The 21,140-nt window shown below is 34.8% G+C and overlaps 1 protein-coding gene across 3 annotated transcripts in view; it reads right to left on the bottom strand.

The window, feature by feature from the left end:
- Positions 1–12,046, bottom strand: part of LOC149555771 (uncharacterized) — a 225,284-nt gene extending 213,238 nt beyond the window's left edge. Inside the window, exon 1 of one of the 3 annotated variants that reach the window (XM_089829926.1) lies at positions 11,894–12,046. In XM_089829926.1, coding sequence (XP_089686052.1) covers positions 11,894–11,980 — 87 coding nt within the window. In that variant the 5' untranslated portion in view covers positions 11,981–12,046. The remainder of the gene's footprint in view (positions 1–11,893) is intronic. The other 2 variants (XM_089829929.1, XM_089829927.1) reach the window with 2 other exon arrangements.
- Between the last annotated feature and the right edge of the window lie 9,094 nt (positions 12,047–21,140).

Raw genomic sequence — 21,140 nt, 5'->3', positions numbered from 1 at the left:
TGAGCCCTCCGAAAATGAGCCTTGCAGTGAGCATCTTTTCAATTATACTATAACTAGTTATAATATATTGGGAGTTAACCCTCTCTATGGTTTTCCCTAACTCCTTGTGTGTACTGTTGTGGATGTTATTTCTCTTTCATTTACTTTATTGGTTAATATCTTTCATTCTGATGCATGCAAGTTAAGTTATTATGGATCTGTGAAGTAATGAACTTATAAATTTTTGGGAGTATTGATTCACCCCCTCCCTTTCTCAGTATTCCGGTTGTTCAATAATTAGTATTAGAGCTTGGTCCATTGTTTTAGCTTGACTGCTTAAGGGTGATTCCAAAGGTTGAACAGATGGCATCTAGAAAATGTCCTCTCCAGACAAAGATGCTGAAGAAATCCATATGGACGGAGAACTGCAAACTGCTCTTAAAGATCTGGAAGTGTTGAAAGTGAGAACAAAGATTTGAAAGAAAATACTAAAGAAGCAAATAAGCGCATCAAAGAACAAAGGGAACACATCAAGAAATTCAGAGAAAGACATAAGGAGTTTAGCATAGACTTAAAACAAGCAAATGAAAAGATTGTCAGTTTTAAAGTACAAGTTAAGGAGAACAAAAAAAATGAGGAATATCTAAATGGTATAACTAAAGGTTAAACAAAGGAATGAACAAGACTGGACCAAGAAGTGGTAAACCTGAGATCAGATTTGGAGAAAATGAAGAGACAGGAAGATAAATTTAGAGAAAGTGTTCTTAAGTTTAACGAGATGATGGCTATGGAAAAAACTCCAAAAGGCAAAGATGGATTAGGGTTTGAAACAAGTGAATGCTCAATTCAAAAGATCAACAATGGAAATATTGGTCAAGCGGAGAAAATAAAAATTGATCAAATTGCTAAAGAGATGAACAAAGAGAAGCATCTCCAGAATCAAAAAAGTCAAGCAAGGAAACCACCAATCGGACAACCAAACACTGAAAACTACCCTTCTTTTAATGGTTGCTGTTTTTCTTGTAACAGATTTGGACATGAGGCTGCAAAATGTAGAAGCAAGATGAATCAAAATCGTAAGTGCTTCATTTCTAAAAGACTCGGTCATAAAGCTAATCAATGTAGAAGTCAGATTATGAATGGTTATGGATCTTTCCATGGTTACTGTCATACAAACAATGGTTTTGGACCCAAAGCTAATCAAAGTAAATCTAGAATTAATGAAAGGTCAGCAATTTGTCAGGAGATTGTATTTTGTTGTGTGGTTTTGGGGTTAGACTAAGGATTGATTGTAGCGTGTGTTTTCCAGTTGGCATCAATTTTCATCATGCCTAAGTCACCTTATTTCAATCAAATGTGTTGTGAGAGAAAATATGTGAAGCGTTTTGGAAGTCGATTTGATTTTTAAAAAAGTGTGCAGAGCAGATCTAAAATATGTTTGGATTCATATATTAATATTTATGATACATCTTTTGGGTACTACATAGTGGTTCAATAGATAGAGATTAATACAGATACAGAATCAGATATTGCAACTAAGATCAGATGTGAAGTGCAAAATAATGAAGTGTACAGAATCTGTCTGAGCTTCAATGGAACTAAATTCATGCATTTGTGAGATGCAACTGTAACAGTTCATTTTCTTGTATACTTATCTTTGTTGGGCAGTGAGCCTTATTGGGAATAAGCCCTCCGGTGGTGAGCCTTGCAGTGACCATCATTTGAAAAATTATTGCAACTAACTAAAATATATTGAGTACCCTCTTCGTGTTTTTATCCTGACAGGTTTCCAAAATGAAAATATGATGTATCCTTGTGTATACTGCTGTGGATGCTATTTCTCTTTCATTTACTTTACTAGTTAACATTATTCATTTTGATGTCTGCAGGCTAAATTAATATAGATCTGCAAAGTAATGTTGTCAAAAGTTGATACTTTGATGAAATGAAGTAATAAAGTTTCCTATGTCATACCCAACTTTATTAATTGCTATGTCCCTACAACTTCCACCTTTCTAGAGAGCCATTCTTTATAAAGAACCTTCTCGCCATTCATCTTCCATTTTGCTACTTTGGTACCATCACAAGTTTTGGAACTTGAACCCAGATATCTTCTGCCTTTAATTCAAAGAGTGGGTTATCCCAATAACTCTCAAAATAATAGCCAAGAGCTGGAAATTTGCAAGGTCCATAATTTAAGATAAGTTGTCTCATTCTCAAAGAAAAGAAACAAAATGACACCTTGCAATTGTTAATGAACTTGGATCTGGTAGAGTTTTATTTTAGCTCTAATAATTTATTTACTGTGAATTCAGATGCTTATGAAATCTTCTTTTGTAATCAGTTGCAGAGACATATATAATTTTTTTCTGATTTCAATGTTGGCTTTGATTCTGAGTCTTCAACCAAATAGTATAGTTCTGAAACTTCAAGCAATAATACTGATCTCTATTATATGTAAAAGGTGAATGCATATATATCAGACCAAAGGTGATAACATGTGTTGACTTGATGCTTTCCATCGATCTTCTCTTTCAATATATATAGTATTGGAAGGAGTCATGTCTGATTGTATAGACATGACTCTACGTGCCCTTTGGGCTCATAGGGTCGTGTCTATACAATGAATGACCCTAAAATAATCGTGTCTTAACCAATACAACATTAACATATTCATTTGCCCTGATCGGCGATACCAAGACATGCAATATTGATCACAATCGGTGATCCTGAATTACATCTGTTTGCCGATGATGATAGTGGTTTGAACATCAACATGATCGTTATGGATATTCAGACATCATGCAATCTGAAATTGTAATGGATTATCAATACATTAGTATTGATTAAATCAGATTATGACAATCGATCAGAGTAATGTATGTTTGCATGTATATATATATATATATATATATATATATATATATATATATATATATATATACAGGTAGATCTACATGTATATGTATGCATTTATATATTAGTCTATTAAACACATCTTGAGTCATAGTTCGATCATATAAAACCAACTGATGCTACAATTTCAACACTCCCTCTTAGCGAGGGAGGATATGACTGTCTCACAACATGACGATCTAGGTTTTATCAATCTTTAAAAATGTTGATCAACACATATATCCTAGAAGGATGTTAGACATCTGATCTCTGACACATTCCGAGACAATAGCTGGGTATAGTATAACAGATGTCCATCTTGATCTTAATGTAACATAGAATCATGATCTCCGGGTCAATCTGGGACTAAGGTAGTATATCATAATTCATTTCATAGTCATGAATACTGACAAAGACCAAGATAACAGGTCTTACCATGACAATGTTCAAGAACTCAAAGCAACACAAATAGTATCACGGCTTCCAGCTCATTCCAAGACAATAAGAGTAGTAAATCATGATACTTTTGTTATCATACTATCTGGCACATCCCGGGACAACAATTTAATGAAGTCTATGATAACAAGCAAATCTATTGCTGAGGTCGTCACCTCACACTAGCGACCTAACATCTCATAAAGTGAAAGATCGTCACCTTTCATAAACACATGTACACTAGTAACTCTTCAATAATAACCACAAATATATATATATATATATATATATATATTACATACAATTTAGAGTTCGTCTCAGGAGTTACAATTACAATTTGGTCATACCAAGTTTCCCTCTAAAGTACTCAACTTTCAACTTTGCAAGAGGTTTGATGAATATGTCAACAGACTCCTCTTTAGTGCTGATGTATTCTAACTTGATGACACATCTGTCTACCATATCTCTGATGTAGTGAACAGGTATCTCTATATGCTTTGACCTGTTATGGAAGACAGGATTCGAGGAAAGTTTGATACAAATTTGATTATCACAAAGAAAAACTATAGGTTTTAGAGGCTTCCCAAATAGCCCAACCAGCAACTTTCTTAACCATACTGCTTCTCGTGCTCCGATGGATGCAGCTATGTATTCTGCTTCGGTGGAACTTAGAGCAACAGAAGATTGCTTCTTACTAAACCAGGATATCATTGTAGGACCAAGGCTAAAACAACATCTTGTAGTGCTCTTCTGATCAATTGAACATCCGGCCCAATCAGAATCTGAATATCCATGAAGTTGTAACTCAACTCTTTCATATTTCAGCCCAAGTCCAATAGTGCCTCGTGTACCTCAAGATGTGTTTTGTTGCCATGAGGTGAATCTTCTAAGGTTCACACATAACTATCTTGGTGCATTTGTGGCATAACAAATATCCAGACGAGTGTTCAATAAGTACATTAATGATCCAATTATTTGTCTATAATATGTAGGATCAACGGCCTCAGACTCATGTGCTTCAGTTTTGAGTTTATGAAGATTTGTCTCCATAGGTATGGATAGTGATTTCCAGTCCATCATGCCAAATCTATTCAATATGTCAACGATATATTTCCCTTGATTTAGGAAGATGTATTCTCTCTTTTGCCTTACTTCGAATCCCAAGAAGTAGTGTAGAAGCCCTAAGTCTTTCATTTCAAATTCAGCTATGAGGTCTTTCTTACATTTGATAATGAGATGGTCTTCACCTATAATCAGAACATCAACATAGAGAACTAGTATTAACATATCTCCCTCTGATTTCTTGAAGTGTATATTGGGATCTGCTTCATTTCTTGAGTACCCTAGTTTGGTAAGGTAGCTATCTATTCTTTCATACCAGGCCCTGGGTGCTTGTTTAAGACCGTAAAGGGCTTTCTTCAATTTGCATACATGTGACTCTATCTTGTGGATAACAAACCCTTCTAGCTCTTCCAAGTATACTTCTTCATTAATAACTCCATTCAGGAATGTCATCTTTACATCACACTGATGTACTTTCCAACCTTTGGATGCAGCTATTGCAAGTATAATCTGACAAATGTGTACCAGGCAACTGGGGCAAAAGTTTCATCATTAGGTAATTCCTTGTTTTCCTCTATAAATGACTCCAATTCAAGTTCTTGGAGTATTGTTGTGATTCGGATTTTCTATGAAACGAAGTTGGAGGTACCTTCCAATCTATCCTCAACTCTGATATTGTTCACCATAATTGATTTGAGTAAAGAAGTATTTCAGTGATCTTGAAGAAAAAATCACAGTCGGTTCAAAGGTTTGTTCTCGGTTCAAAGGTTTGTTCTACCGACTAGGCCCTAATACCATGTTAAGGAACTTGGATCTGAGGTAGAGTTTTATTTTAGCTCTAATAATTTATTTACTGTGAATTCAGATGCTTATGAAATCTTCTTTTATAATCAGTTGCAGAGATATATATAATGTTTTTCTGATTTCAATGTTGGCTTTGATTCTAAGTCTTCAACCAAATAGTATTGTTCTGAAACTTCAAGCAATAATACTGATCTCTATTTTATGTAATAGGTGAATGCATATATATCACACCGAAGGTAATAACATGTATTGACTTGATGCTTTTCCATCGATCTTCTCTTTCAATATATATAGTATTGGAAGGAGTCATGTCTGATTGTATAGACATGACTCTACGTGCCCTTTGGGCTCATAGGGTCATGTCTATACAATGAATGACCCTTAACTAATCGTGTCTTAACCAATACAACATTAACATATTCATTTGCCCCGATCGGCAATACCAAGACATGCAATATTGATCACAATCGGTGATCCCGAATTACATCTGTTTGCCAATGATGATAGTGGTCTGAACATCAACATGATCATTATGGATATCCAGAGATCATGCAATCTGAAATATGTAATGGATTACCAGCACATCAGTATTGATTAAATCAGATCGAATCAATATGACAGCCGATCAGAATAATGTATGTTTGCATATATATATATGGATGGATGGATGGATGGATGGATATACATGTAGATCTACAAGTATATGTATGCATTCATATATTAGTCTGTTAAACACATCTCGAGTCATAGTCTGATAATATATATCCAACTGATGCTACAATTCCAACAGCAATAGCATAGTTTGAAACTGAGTGAAGGAAACATCCATCTGAAGATCAATTTCCTTTTTGAAACCAACTGCATCTGCAATTAACTGATTTGTTTGGCCCAACCTTCATACGATTCCATGGATATCTCTCAGTCAAAGCAAGAAAGTGAGCTTTCCATATATTAAGATAAGAATTTGATGCATGACATACCTCTACAACCTTAATGCAATGTCCTTTTCTAAAACGGTTTTATATTCTTTCAGTCCACTTTTGAGGTTCTCACATTGGTGACTGATCCAATTAGAGAGTTTCCAAAAATATCCCCAAATTTATCTCTCATTTTATTGAACAATCAAGATCCCTGGGATGGCTACCATCAAAATTATTGCTTGTTCTGGTAATATTGTTTGTTGTATTCCCAGACTCTAAATATAGTTCTTTAAAATAATTAACCTGGGTATTTGAAGTAGAACCATATTTCCATCAACTATAGTATGGATGTCCTTAACTCCAAATCCAAATTTTAAACTGAACTCAAACAAAGATTTGTCTATTGGGCAGTTAACATCAGTCTAGATACAGAATTGTATATGAAAATTTGATTCACTTTCCTTAATTTCTCTTGGTGTCTTTATAGATTCCATTGCAATCTCATGACATTAGTTGATTATGATCAGTTAGGCTGAAAAATAGCTTCCATTTTATTTTTATTAGCCCGAATATTTGGCATTTGATTTTTATTTGCTCAAACAACCTTGTAGGTGAATTTCAGATCAGCTAATGATTGACTCTTCTTGCATGAAACAATGTGGTGCTTTTTTGCCAACGCTTAGCTTCATCCCCACTTATCCAAAATGTAAGACATAGGATTATTCTAGTTATGTGCTACAGATGGTACTAGCTCCCTTGGAATCATCATGAAGATAAATTATTCTTCGTTACCACTGATGACAAAAGGATCACCACACTGCAATAGAGTCCCTTCATAGGTAAGTGGTGGGAATATGTTCTTATTGTAATTCTATAAACTAATCACCCTCTTTTGCATTAGCTTATGTGCACTAGAGTGAGTTTTGTGGGTGGATGTTACAAAGGTTCCATCCAATTAGATCCATGTTAAGATGGTAAATTTTCTGTCATTGCCATTTCCTATAGCAGCTAGGGAGCTTTCCCAAGTTACTCATCACTAAAATCTATTCTCATGCACCATCGTCTCTTTGATGTTAGTATTACAATAATAGATAAGTCATCTATTATTAGTTAATGGTTATCTTGTAAATATCTTAAGCTTTAGTTTGCTTTCGTTTTTATTTTCTCTAGAATAGAATGTTTCTATTCTCTTCGTTCATTCTTTTGTATAAATTGACCTCTCGGTGTCTATTAATAACAAGCAAGTATTTACCAATTACCTCGTAATATGGTATCAGGGCGAATACTTGAATTTTTTTGGAAAATTTTATAATTTTTTCTTGAAATTATTTGTCTAAATTTTTTCGAAATTATTTCTGTCAATTTCTCAAAAACCCGCCTAGGGTTTTTCTGCATGGAGTTATTCGAATTTGAACACCCAATCATGGCTAGGGTTTCAGTTTATGCATCCATTTCTTGAAAAACATGGGTTTTTGCATCTAGTTTTTTTTGGAAAATCGCGTTTTTTCTGTTGTTTTGAGACAACTTCGGCCACTGGATTTTCTTCATCCCGAGCAATTTCCTGCATCAAAAAAAAACTGCGGTCTCCCGCGCGATTTTCTACTACCCACGACTGGACAAACGTCTGATACCTACGCGATTTCTTCCAAATTGTGTCTATAGGGCGCCGCAAAACGTCAGCTAAAACACACAATTTTGGTGGCGAAGGGCTTTTCTCAGCATCAGGGCATTGATTATGAGGAGACCTTTGCTCCTACTATAAAGATGAGCACCATCAGATTAGTCCTAGCCATGGCAGGACAGTTTGGTTGGAAGGTCCATCAGAGGGACGTCAAGAGTGCTTTCCTAAATGGTGATCTCCATGAAGAGGTCTACATGACATAGCCTCCTGGTTTCAAGGTTGCTAGTAATCAAGGTTGCTAGTAAAGACCATCAAGTTCTCAGATTGGTAAAAGCTCTCTATGGTTTGAAGCAGGCCCCTCGGGCATGGTATATCAAGATTGATAAGTACCTCAGTGATCAAGGCTTGAAGAGGAGTTTTCAGACTCAAATCTGTACATCAAGACTACTAACAATGACATCATCCTTCTGGTTATCTATGTGGATGATCCGATCATCACTGGCAATTCGGCATCTTTGATTCAGGGAATCAAACAGAACTTATGCCAATCTTTTGATATGACTAACCTTGGGCTCATGCATTATTGCTTAGGTGTTGAAGTTTGGCAACAATTTTTTGGTATATTCATCTCTCGGTCCAAATATGCCAAGGCCCTGTTAGACAAATTCCACATGCAGGATTGCAAACCTGCATCTACACCTATGGAGAAAGGTCTCAAGTTATCAGCAAAGTCTGATTCTCCTTCCATTGATGATACTACATACAGGCAACTAGTAGGCAGCCTCATCTACCTCTCTGCTACTAGGCCTGATATCAGCTTCGCAGTCATCTATATTTCACGCTTTATGACAGCTCCTAAGGCTGATCATTGGATGGCAGCAAAGCGTGTGCTTCGTTATGTGAAGGGCACTTTAGATTATGGACTTCTGTACTCTCAGAGTTCTAATACTAAACTCAGTGGGTTCACAGATTCAGATTGGGCAGGCTCTGTTGATGAGAAAAAGTCAACATTTGGATATGTGTTCAATTTAGGATCCGGTGTAGTCACATGGACCAACAAGAAGCAACAGGCAGTTTCTCTCTCTTCTACAGAGGCTGAATACAAAGGTACTGTTAAGGCAGGATGTGAAGTTGTTTGGCTTCGTCGGATGCTTGGGGATATGCAGATGTCACCAGCAGGACCGACTACTCTGTTTGTTGATAACGAAGGCGTTATCAAATTAGCATGGAATCTAATCTTCCATGAACGAACCAAGCATGTGGATGTCCATTGTCATTACATATGACAGCTGGTTGAAGACGAGACTATAGATCTGTAGTATGTTCCTACCTCAGATCGGACTACAGACATTCTCACCAAGCCTCTTGGTCTTGATAAGTTTGTCAAATTCAGAGGACCGCTTGGTGTGTTTGATAGATTAACCATTAAGGGAGGGTATTACAATAATAGATAAGTCGTCTATTATTAGTTAATGGTTATCTTGTAAATATCTTAAGCTTTAGTTTGCTTTTGTTTTTTGCTTTCTCTAGAATAGAATGTTTCTATTCTCTTCGTTCATTCTTTTGTATAAATTGACCTCTCGGTCTCTGTTAATAACAAGCAAGTATTTACCAATTACCTCGTAATAGTTAGATGTATGTTAGGAAGCAATATACTCTGCTTAACTAGAGTGCTATTAAAAATTTGCTCATTCATATATTTAACATTGTGTATGCCCTTTAACTATCTTTACAAAACATCTATAAGAGCCACATATTCTCCTAAGTAGATTTTAGCCTCCAAAAAGAAAAAGATTGGTCTGATCATGTTGAATGAGCTCATACATTGCCATTATCTTCTGCTCCCTCATTTCATTTTCACCTCAGAACCTGGGCAATGAATACAAACTCTTGATTGTCATTGCTGACATCCAAAACAACAGCAAAATGTTGCATCCCCTGTCATGATGAATTGCAAAAGTCTTGCGAATACCAGGATCCTATCCTTTACGCAAAGGCAATTTTGTATTTGAGTAAAGCGATCTATGCTTCCTTTACCACAGGTCGTATCTTTCACTTCATTTAGATCAAGCTTTCTAAGTCAACTATCTCCATTTTGTCTTTAAGTGTAGTGGAATGACAACTTGGTGAATGTATCCATTATCCTTCAATGTCCACATTGGTCTCTGCTAGACCCATCATGTGTAAGTCAAAAATCTCTTTCGCATGACTACAAACTCAACCATCAATGAACTCAGCACTCTTGAAACCAAAGAGTTTGAGTATTTCTTTGTCAACCTTCATGTAGTCAATACGTATCATCGCGGAAATTTCTTGATAAATTTTCAGTTCCTCCTCATAGGAATTAATTTCAGACAAATCACTTTTTGCAACAACATAGCTAATATCTTGCACATCATCATCACATGATCCAATCATTTACATACATTACAGTTCACAACTACACAATTCAATCACTTCCCAGCCTAAAAATTGGATGGATGTTTCCTGAAAAATCATCAGAATTTACTGGCACATTTTCAACACTGCATATCAGCTGTTCTCCTTCCTTGTTTGACCTCCTTATGTGGTCACCAAGGTCTCTTTTGTTGGGATCTTGGTACCCAAGTGCCTCAAAATACTCATCAAGGGGAATATAAGCTTCTAAATCTTTTAACAACCTTAGGTACTTGTCAAGAATTTTGGGGCCTCAAGTTTGCAAAATAACTCTTGAATAGGATCCATGCCCCTCTTCCTTTTCATGGAGCTTCAAATCTCTTTGGCTGAAGCATCCAAAATGTTAGAATTATCCCACAGGATGGCAAGATCAAAGCTCTGAATTGATTGCAATGTTCCTTCTTATAGTTTCATTTTTTTCTATAATAATGAAAAGCAACTCATAATAATGTTTGGAAAATTAACTAAACGTATACAATTGACCTAGAGATTGCAGTTTTAACAGTTAATTATATATTTCAGATTTAATGCTATGCACACTCTCAGAAAGATAAAATTTATAGTCTTATCTCTGCTGTAAATATTCCTTCGATCTGTAGTGATCATTCTTTATTTAAATGCCTTTGAAATGTAGTAGATTCTGGCTGAACAGGTGTTTCCAATGGAAATCAAGGGGTGTTCATCCTTTAAATTCTGCTATGAGGAATTTTATCCTGAGGTTAATTGAACCATAATTCATGCTCCTGAAGGAGAAAAGCCACATAATAAAATCGTTCTCTGTGATCCTTTCTCCATGTTTTATTTTTTTTTAAATACCCTTTTCCCCCTATGATTATAAATCTTCACATTCCTTCGAGCCCTTAAAAAAATTATTATCATTAGAAAAAAGTTTAATAATTCAATTTTAAATTATATTATCTTTTAAACATAATATTTTTATTATTTTTTTATTTTATATTTTATTTTTACTTGATGTTTTAATGTTTTTTTTTTAAATTATTATCCCACTTTTCTAAAAGGACATTACAACATGATCAACAGAGCGAAGAAAACCGCATCTAAACCCAAAAAAAAACATAGAAATTTGAGGATAAATTAGAGTTTGCATTGATGATCGTTATCATTACACGAGAACGTTTAAAAACACGAGGATATAATGTAATACTTTGCAATTCACTAGCTCTGTTCAAAAATCACAATGTGACGCGTACTTTTGCCATGCATGCCAATTTAGGAACTAAATGATAAAGAGTTAAGGAATCCACTAGGGTTCCATTCTTCCTGTAATATTTGCACAAAGACATTATAATGGACGTTGTTGGATGTGAATGAAGTGCAGCTTCAGCAGAACTGATTACCACCCACATTTTCTTAATGAGAGGAGTTTAAAAAAACAAAAATACATGTAAAAACAGTTCTCCCAAAAAGAACAGAATTCTAAATTCCCCATATACTCTTAAGTGTTATTTACGATTTTCTGGACAATGCTCTACAGACATATTCAAATAGTTTGATAGTAAACCAATGCCTGCTTCACACGCTTCTCGAATTTTGCTAAACCAACAATATCTATGAGAAACTTTCTTTCAATTTCTTAAATAAGTTCTATTAGGACAGTACCCCAAATCACATTTGCTCAAGCATTGTCATGATATGAAGCTCATCATCTCGCCGGATTAGGCTTTTTAAACAAAAGGAAGAGAATCTTGGTTTAGAAAAACTATCGATGGAAGCCCCATACCTGAGTAAAAGAAAAAGAACGCACTAAGGAAATGTGCGAAATTGATTGCCCTCTTCCCAGAGCGGGAGATGGAACTGTTGCAGCCATTCGTCACAGAGCCTCCGTGATGCAACTCCTCCCTCCATTCAAACCGATTTATCTAAACAACGCAGTTAATTTTTTTTTATTTATTATTATTTTTTAAAATGTTGTCGTAAAGGAAAGTCTTTTTAGAGTCTACCATGTGGACTCCTTAGGGAGGCACCAATAAAAATGTTTGAGTGGAATTTGAATTTTGTCACTTCTATTCTAAAAGTACAAGTATTCTATTATTCGAGCAATTTCTATTTTAAGAGTACAATTTTCCTATTATTAGAGCAATTTGGATTGTACTTGAGGTGTGTACATACAAATAATTAATGAAATTGTTTTAAGGTTGTACGTAATGTAGTATAAGGTTAGTGAATCTTCGAAGGAGATGACCAAACTTTTAGAGAAGAGTCACACAACGATAACAATAAGAGATACAACTGAAATAACTTCTTTATTAACAATACATCAACTAAACATCAAACATGTTGGGTTGTAAGGCCTTTCTGGTTACAACCAATAGAAGAATCTAAATTACATATCAACTCTATCCATGAGCTTCTTTCAAATGGTTTGTCTTCTTCCTTGTATGTCACTAGTGCTACCCCCTCTCTCCTCTCAAGATACATCGTACATTACATAGATAGCCATCAAGACACAGAGGTCGTCTTAAGTATCACAATTTCCTAAACCAAGAAACATGTTACACAATATAAGATTGACCCCCTTACATTAAATGAGAAAATACATAATGAAGCATAAAGGAACTAGTGACCTTAGATGTAAATCCACACATGATCCAAGAACTAGCACAAAAAGCCACGAAACCTTGCAAGCAAAGTCAAACATTGCATAAGAAAATTACCACACATCGCCTGATGAGTCAATGAAGAACACATTGTCTAAGGACAATGAATTAGATCTCCCTGCGTATGAAACATAAAGACATTTGGCCTTAGGAAGATGATCTTTGTTACTTGTCATTGGTTTAGAAACCAAGTTCACATCAATTGAAACGAAGTGATCCAATTATCGCCACCACAAACATTTAGACTAGAATTGGGAAACAAAAAATAAAGAAAACTATTTTTTTTATGATGCAAGATTGCCAACAACCCAAGGATGCTCTTGCATCAAACACACAAAGTGACAAGAAGATGTTTCATAAGGACTTATGAACATCTAACATGACTCAAAACATGAATCCCATGTTCATTCTTAGCCCATAAATCTTTAGCATAAAAAAATAAGTAAATTCCCCATTCTCTTATTGTGAACAACAAATCTATTGTTGCTACGTGACTCAAATGAGTTACTTATGTCCCAAACTCCCAAATAATCATTATCTACGATCTTTTTTCTCCTTGCCCTTATCCTGTACCACAAAAATAGGTAACTATTGTAAATTACGGCCTAAATATTTTGTCAGTAGTTGTGGACACACTACTTACAAAATGGGATATTTAGATGCAGTGTATGAGAAATAATCTCTCCTCTCGACTTAGGGGAGGCACCCTTCTTATAGCTACTAACTCAACTAGAACTTAACAGGAAACTTTAAATTTAATCTAAAACTAGGTGTGTTGCGTATCACTTCCTCTTTCTTCAAGAAGGATTTCACTTTGACAAAAAAAGTACTTTGTAAATTGATGACCTTTTACAATTTCACATCTAAGTGCTAGTATACTAATAAACACAAAATTAATTGAAAGATTAATTCATAAGCATACTAGTTGTTTATAGACTAAGGAATATATAAGCTTACAAACTTATATATTATCATGAAAATGTTTTAAACTATGAAGCAACAATATGATAAGCACAAAGACTTGAACACATGAAACTTTTTGTCTACTTCTAAAATCACTATGAACCACAACTCAAAGTCTATGCATTCACTTTTAACTAACTCCAATTTACAATTATAGCACAAAGTCTATACAAAATCAGATTCGAGACTCTTTATAATAGCACAAAGCATTCCACGAGTCTCCTCTACTCAAATATTGAAAATACTTGTTTTTTATTCATTCAAAAATCAAGTCGCATAAATTAAAGCAAAGTTTGAACTTGCACAACTTCACCAAAGTTTTCTTGCAATGCATAAAGATTTAAAGAAAATCTATAAATATCCCTCTTGTATTTATAGGAGAGAGGTTATGAGAACAACATGAAAAACTAACTACCTGGAATTGACTTGTTCAACATTACAATCCTCTATAATGTAATTACATGTAGCAAGATGTGTAATTGTAAACTTTTACTTTACATGTGTCATTACATATGTAGTTGCAATTTTATGCTTTGCATATCACTTGTCAAAGTTGAAAACAAAGTGCATATCTAAAATTTTAGAAAGCAATGAAAAAATTATTTGAGTTCCTTAAAGCACTTTTCACTCTTCTTCATCTAGCACCATGAAAACCTAAAACCTCTTAATACTCTCTTGGATTTCATTTGGATTTGGCATAATAGTGTTCTTTGCAACCATAGTTGTCTTCAGGATTTTAACTGAACATCTAGAAATTATAGCATCATTGTCTTCAAGTATAGTTTGAAGAAGATTGGGTGAAGTTTGATAATCTGAAATCTTGTGAATTGAAGCTAGTGTGAAGTGCTTTGCCTCAATCTCCAAGTAGACCATTAGCAAGAATTTTGAGACTATGGTATCTTTTATCATTACCTCTTGACTTTATGTCCACTTTCCATTCAATTGGGACACCACCAAATTTTCATAAATTATATTTTGACCTCCTTCTCTTTTCCAATACATGTTTTTATGTCCACCTTCAAATTTGTAATTAGACCCTCAATGACTTGGCATCTATTCACCAAAATCTCTCTAGATTTAATGTAGTTTCCATGGGAAGGTATTACCCCATTATCGTACAACACCTCCAATTTAAGAGCTGAAAAATTATTCCATATCTCCAAGTCTTTTCCAAGTGATTCCAAGTTCTGACTAAACATTTCAATAACTCCATTCAGATGGGACACCACCATTCTTGCATATGTAAGTGCATGGAGTTCTTTATTTATCAACTATATCCCCTATGCCATCATTTGATCAACCCATGTGTTAATGGTTGTAACCATTTCTCTAGCCCTCTTAACCTGCCTAATAGACTCATTTGTGATAGAGGATGCTAATGGATCAACTTGTTCAAAAACTCTTGTAATATTTTGAATTACTTCCATGAGCAAGTCATTGTATGCCTCCAATTGTTTTTTCTTCTTTTTAATCTCATCACTCTTGTGCTAGCAATGCAATAGAACCTCGAGCATCATTAATTAGACTAGCATGTATGTGTTTTCCCAAGTCTAACCCGATGATTTTGAAATCAACTAGTTGCATCTAATCACAAGGCTTTCTTGTAAGGAGTCCAACTATCTCCACATATTTGGTTTTGTTTTTATCTATCTGAACCCTTGAAATTGTTTTGGCTCTTTTAGCACCCTTGGCCTTAACCTATTTTAATTTCTCAAAGTTGAAGTCATTTGGCAAGACTTCCTATTCCTTTGTCTTAGGAGAAGCAACACTAAACCAAGGAGGAGGTTCAAATAGGGAAATGATAGGCTCTTTAGCTATACTACGTAATGAGTTGGGTTGGGAACATGTTACGTGGTAGAAATAATGGTTGGTGTTTAAAATTTGGACAGTAATGGGGTAGTCCATGTAGTAGCATTAGTCATTGATTTTGCCATGAACCCATCAAAATCACTAAGTATAGAATAACCTTCCACAAAAGGAAATGTGGGTGAATGCAAATGAGAACCATAGGAGAAAACACTAGCTAAGTTATCTTTGTTGTATTACTTATGGGCAGATTGTGTGATAATTTTTGCATCAACGTTTCAGATCACACTCTGTGATCCATCATTCCTTTAGCTCTTTCATCCTAATGATGGATCACAGAGTGTGATCCGAAACGTTGATGCAAAAATTATCACACAATTTGACCAGAAGTAATACAACAAATATTTCTTATAGATTGTAGAAAACTAATATCTACACTAGCTAAGTTCTCACAAGGTGTATCCTAGATAGGTTCAGAAGCTTGAGAAGATGCAAGAGGTTCTATTGGAGTCAGGACCGTTGAGAATGAGTCAATGTCAACATCAATCATGAAACTAGATACATCCACAAGAACAAATTCCTATGTAGTTTCAACAGGGGTAGGTTGTGTGACTAGAGCCTCTAAAAGTACATGTACTTCCTCCTCTTGTTGATCATCTTCTATTTCTTGAGTCGCCACTTATTTATTTTTCTTTGATTTGAACTTTAACATTGCTATGGTTCCAGAGATGGAGGTATTATCTTTGTTCTTACCTCTTACCTCTAATTTATGGTCCAAAGGTTCAATTGTATCATTATTTGACCCTGATTTAAGTCTTCTCATTTTAATACCATAAATTTTAAGCCAAGCATGAGTATTAACCATTATTGCTTGGAATTTTTCAGTTAAGGGACAATTTTATTTTAATGGCTATTATATTGAGGATAGGTCATGAGATGCAACTTTCACTACCTCGTACACTAGATCTAGCATGTCTATGTCATCTTTTATTCCTTCTAAAATGTTAGCAAGATCCATATCAATGATTTGTTCTAGGAATAACCTACAACAATCCATTCTTCTAATGGCATTATTTGCATGGAGATCTATACATACATCTTCAATATATTGGACATGAATAAGAGATCACTTGAATTTGTCCTTCATGCTTTGATAGTCAAAATCACCCTCGATTTTTAACTTTTTAAGCTTAATCTCATACAGTTCAATTACCATTGCCTTAGCCTTTGTAGAAGAAGTGAATGAATACCTACTAGTTACCAAGGGATGTTGAGTGGAGATTTCAAACCCATTCTTATGAGATGTAGAATGTCATGCATGCACATACATTAGTTGCCTTCCCAATTTCATTAGGACTATCTTATCAGTTAGATATCTTGGTAACATATAAGGATGATGGTCAAAGCAACTCACTATCATGTAAGTAAAAGTTCAAAATTTTAAAAAACATACACCCATACTCATTTATATTTCTCCATGCTACCTCTAAAACCCTCTTTTTCTCAAGTGTTTTGTCAAACAAGCACATGAAGTTTCTAAAGAAGGCATACTAGAGCCTATGACAATAATGTCCCCCTATGGCCATGGACAATTAAATGAAGCAAATCCATTTTGGTAACCTTCTTTTGTCTCCTTTAAAGCATAATCCTATCAATGTATGAAAAGATGTAACAATGTATACAAGATATGAATTCATATAAAATGTATAAGTAGTAGATACCTTTGTCATTTTTTCATACGCAAAAAAAATTAGAGTGACTATCATCTGAAACTATCTCATCTACAGGCTCTATGACATTTATTTTGAAAGTCATAGAAAAACTCAAGTTCTTTGTGCTTCTTCATTCCATGTCCTTCAAAAGAATTAGAATAAACTTCTTGTCATCCTTCTCAATGGTAACAATGTTCCTTCTACAATCACAAATAGCTCCCTTGTCATATTTCCAAGGTCAACCAAGAAAAACATGACAAGCACTCATGTTAACTACATTACACAACACTTCATCTTTGTAAGGTCCAATACTGAAATCAACCAGAAATTTCTCTCTAACTTATACCCAATGATCATCTTCAAGCCAACTGATACAATAAGGACAAGGATGCTCAAATCTCTGCAATCCAAGTATATGCACCATCTCTTCTGATACAAGGTTGTCAATACTACCACCATCCATGATGACTTTACAATATTTACCTCCTAACCTGTAAATACTTCTAAAAAACTTTCTCCTCTAAATTGGTTTTGCTTCATGCTTAGCCAATATGATACTTCTTAGCATAAGACATTCTCATGTCTATGGTTAAGCCAAATCAGCTTCATATTCCTTCACAACTTGGTCCTCCTGCACCACCAAGTTCTTCATGTCATTGTCCTTCATTGCCACATTTGAAACAAGTACCCTTTAATACCTTACTGTCAGGCCTTCTCCTTGGAATTCTCTAATTAGATTCAATTGTAGTTATTTACTTTCCTTCATCCAAATTAACCAATTGTTGATCTCTACCCTTAAGGTTACCTTGTTTTCTATTTAACTTATCTTTTGCATTTAGGTATACTAATAAGCACCTTCAACGAAACCAATCTTCAACATACGTAACTAATCTTGAATGTTAAGTCTCAACCTATTTACATACCTTGAAACATTTTCCTTAGAATATTCTTTAGGTTCAAGTTCATAGTCTTTAGGTATAAATTCAGCTTGAAGTCTAGATACCATAACTTTCCATCCACTGATCTTAGGTCCACCATCATCCTCTCTATCCTTCTATAATTATTTCCCCCATAAGGCAATGACCCTTCGACTTCATTTGCACTAACCTAACCCTCTGTGGATCTCTAACATCTTCCAGCTCAAAATAAACTTCAAGATCATCAATCTAATCAATCAAATCCTTGGGATGTAATGAAATCAAGTAATTTGAAACATCTATTCTATGACTCTTACCAACTTGTGCCACATCTCGCAATAATCTTTCCTCTTCTACAAGGATCTCTTATTTAGGTACTTCAAGATCTTCAACAACTTCTTCATATTCATCCATTTTCTTAGGATTCCTTCTTAATCCATTTAGGACATTACAAATCTCAATTCTCATTTCAAGTTTAAATTCCTCAAACATGTATTCAAACCTCCTAGGATTCATTCTTCTAGTCATCATACTTAATCTTAGGTGCAACTACCTCAAATTTGGTGATATGTTCACCAATAGGAAAAAACAACTCACTAGGTTTGTAATTGATTCGAAAATCCAACTTGTGCAAGTCCTCCACAATTGTGATCCAAAACCACTATCTTCAACCTTGTGACCAAGAATTTTAGGGCATGGCAAGACACCAATTCATATCTACCATTGCTCCTCACTCTAACCAAACCCCTAGTGAAGAGTCACACATCAAAAATAACAAGAGATACAACTAAAATAATGTATTTATTAACAATATATTCAATTAAATCAAACATGATGGGTTGTAAGGCCTTCTTGGTTATGACCAATACAAGAATCCAATTTCTGACCAACTCTATTCACAAGGTTCTTCCTGATGATCTTTATCTTCTTCCTTATATCTCACAATTGTTACCCCCACCTCCCTCTCAAGATACATCTTACATTACATAAATAGCCATCAAGACAAGAATGTTGTCTCAAAGATCAGAATTTTCTAAACCAGGAAACATATTACACAATATAAGATCGTTCCCCTTACATTAAATGAGAAAATACATAATTAAGCATTAAAAGAACTAACAACCTTATATATAGGTCCACACATGATCCAAGAACCCACACAAAATCCATGAAACCTCACAAACAAAGACAAACATTGTATAAGAAAATTACCACACATCACCTGATAAGCCAACAAAGAACACGACATCCAACAACAATGAGTTAGATCTCTATGCATACGAAACTTAAAGACATGTGACCTTCTGAAGATGATTCCTGATAGGTCCCTGTTAAGAAAAAAAGTTTGGATAAATTAGAACATGTGATATAATAATAACCACCACAAAAATTCAGTCTGGAATCGACAAACATAAAATAAAGTGTGAAGTTGAGGAAAGATCAACCCCACAACTCCCAAGAGTCACCTGCGTGCAAACACCTGTCATAGAAAGAGAAGCAAAAGTTATGGAGGATGGAATTCATAGATCCATATATGAAACATTCTTGATGAGAAAAAAGAGAAATTTCGATTAATCAAAAAGTGAATCAATGTGTTAATTACAAAGAGGGATCAATCCTTATAAAAGGAGATTAAAACCCTAAAAGGTAAAACCTAGGTTGCATGATAATAATTAATAAAAGAATTAATTACTATGTGCCTAAAGGTTAATTTAATTAGAATAGAGTTAGTAAGAAAATACTTTATTACTCTAACACCCCCCTAAGATAAACTTAGGGAGTGGCTAAAAACCTAGAATTGTTACTGAAAGTAAATTTGGATCTCAACAACAAGACCTGATGAGGTACCCAAGCACAACCAAAACTATGAAAAGAGGAGAAATAGAGAAAACCACATGGGAAAAACCCTACTCCAAGAAGAGATGTAAAGAATGTTGAAATAACTAGTGAAGGACTAAAGAAGCCTCCAAACTAGAGAATGTTCTAGAAGATAGGAACAAAAGGATGATCATGAAGAACAGTAGTGAAGCATGTAGAATCTGTAAAGCTTTGTCAAAAAGTATTTGTTGATTTTAAGAACCTCCAATGAAATAGAACCTGACCAGGTAGAGAAGACTATAATCTACATGATTTATCTCAGAATAAGAGGCAAACAAGGCAAACAACTAAACTCAAAGATATAAATGGCATGAAACACCAAAACATGAAAGGTTGCATCCTAAAGTAGGAACAAAAAGAAGAGTGTCTATATGGTAAATGGCTCATCTCACTGAAATGCATAGGTACCCAGCCATTGCATCCGCCTAGTACATAGGAACAAATAATGAATACATAGCTCACTCCATCAAACCAAGGAAGCATAAGAATCAATAGAAGAATCCCACCTGATGCAGACAAGGGTGAAGTGATAGACAACTATAAAAGTGAGCCAAAATAACTACATGTCAAGGAGCCACGACCAAGATGCACAAAAGAATATGTGTGTACTGAGGTGATCAATCTCAGACACGTCATGAGGCTAATGTCACATAAGGGATATTCACTGACAAAGGAAGATGGAAAACAAAGGCAAAACATCAACCCCCCCATGGAACCTTAATTAGAGTAGTGCATGTATAACAAGACGCAAGATATGATGAATCTAAAGAACACAATAATCTATGTGTGTATGTCCTTAGATGAAACTACTCAAATTAGAAGGCATAATAAGACAAAATAACTAAAGCAAAAAATACAGATGCAATATGATACTTTATCTCATTTGCAAAAATAGACACAATAGATGTCTACAAAGACCAAAAGAGAGATAAGGCTGATACAAGAGATAGTACAACCCATGACAAGTCATCTAAAGCAACAAAATCGATCCCCGAACTTGAAAAAACCAAAATATCTACCAGAATGCAAAAATGCAAAAAATGAATAGAATGTGCTTGGAGTATAGTCTAGAAAAACAACCAACGTCACTAGAA

Source organism: Cupressus sempervirens, chromosome 5, assembly GCF_028749045.1.
Source record: "Cupressus sempervirens isolate cs-2001-9-10 chromosome 5, ASM2874904v1, whole genome shotgun sequence".
Classification (NCBI taxonomy): domain Eukaryota; kingdom Viridiplantae; phylum Streptophyta; class Pinopsida; order Cupressales; family Cupressaceae; genus Cupressus; species Cupressus sempervirens.
This window is presented reverse-complemented; position numbering and strand designations above follow the sequence as displayed.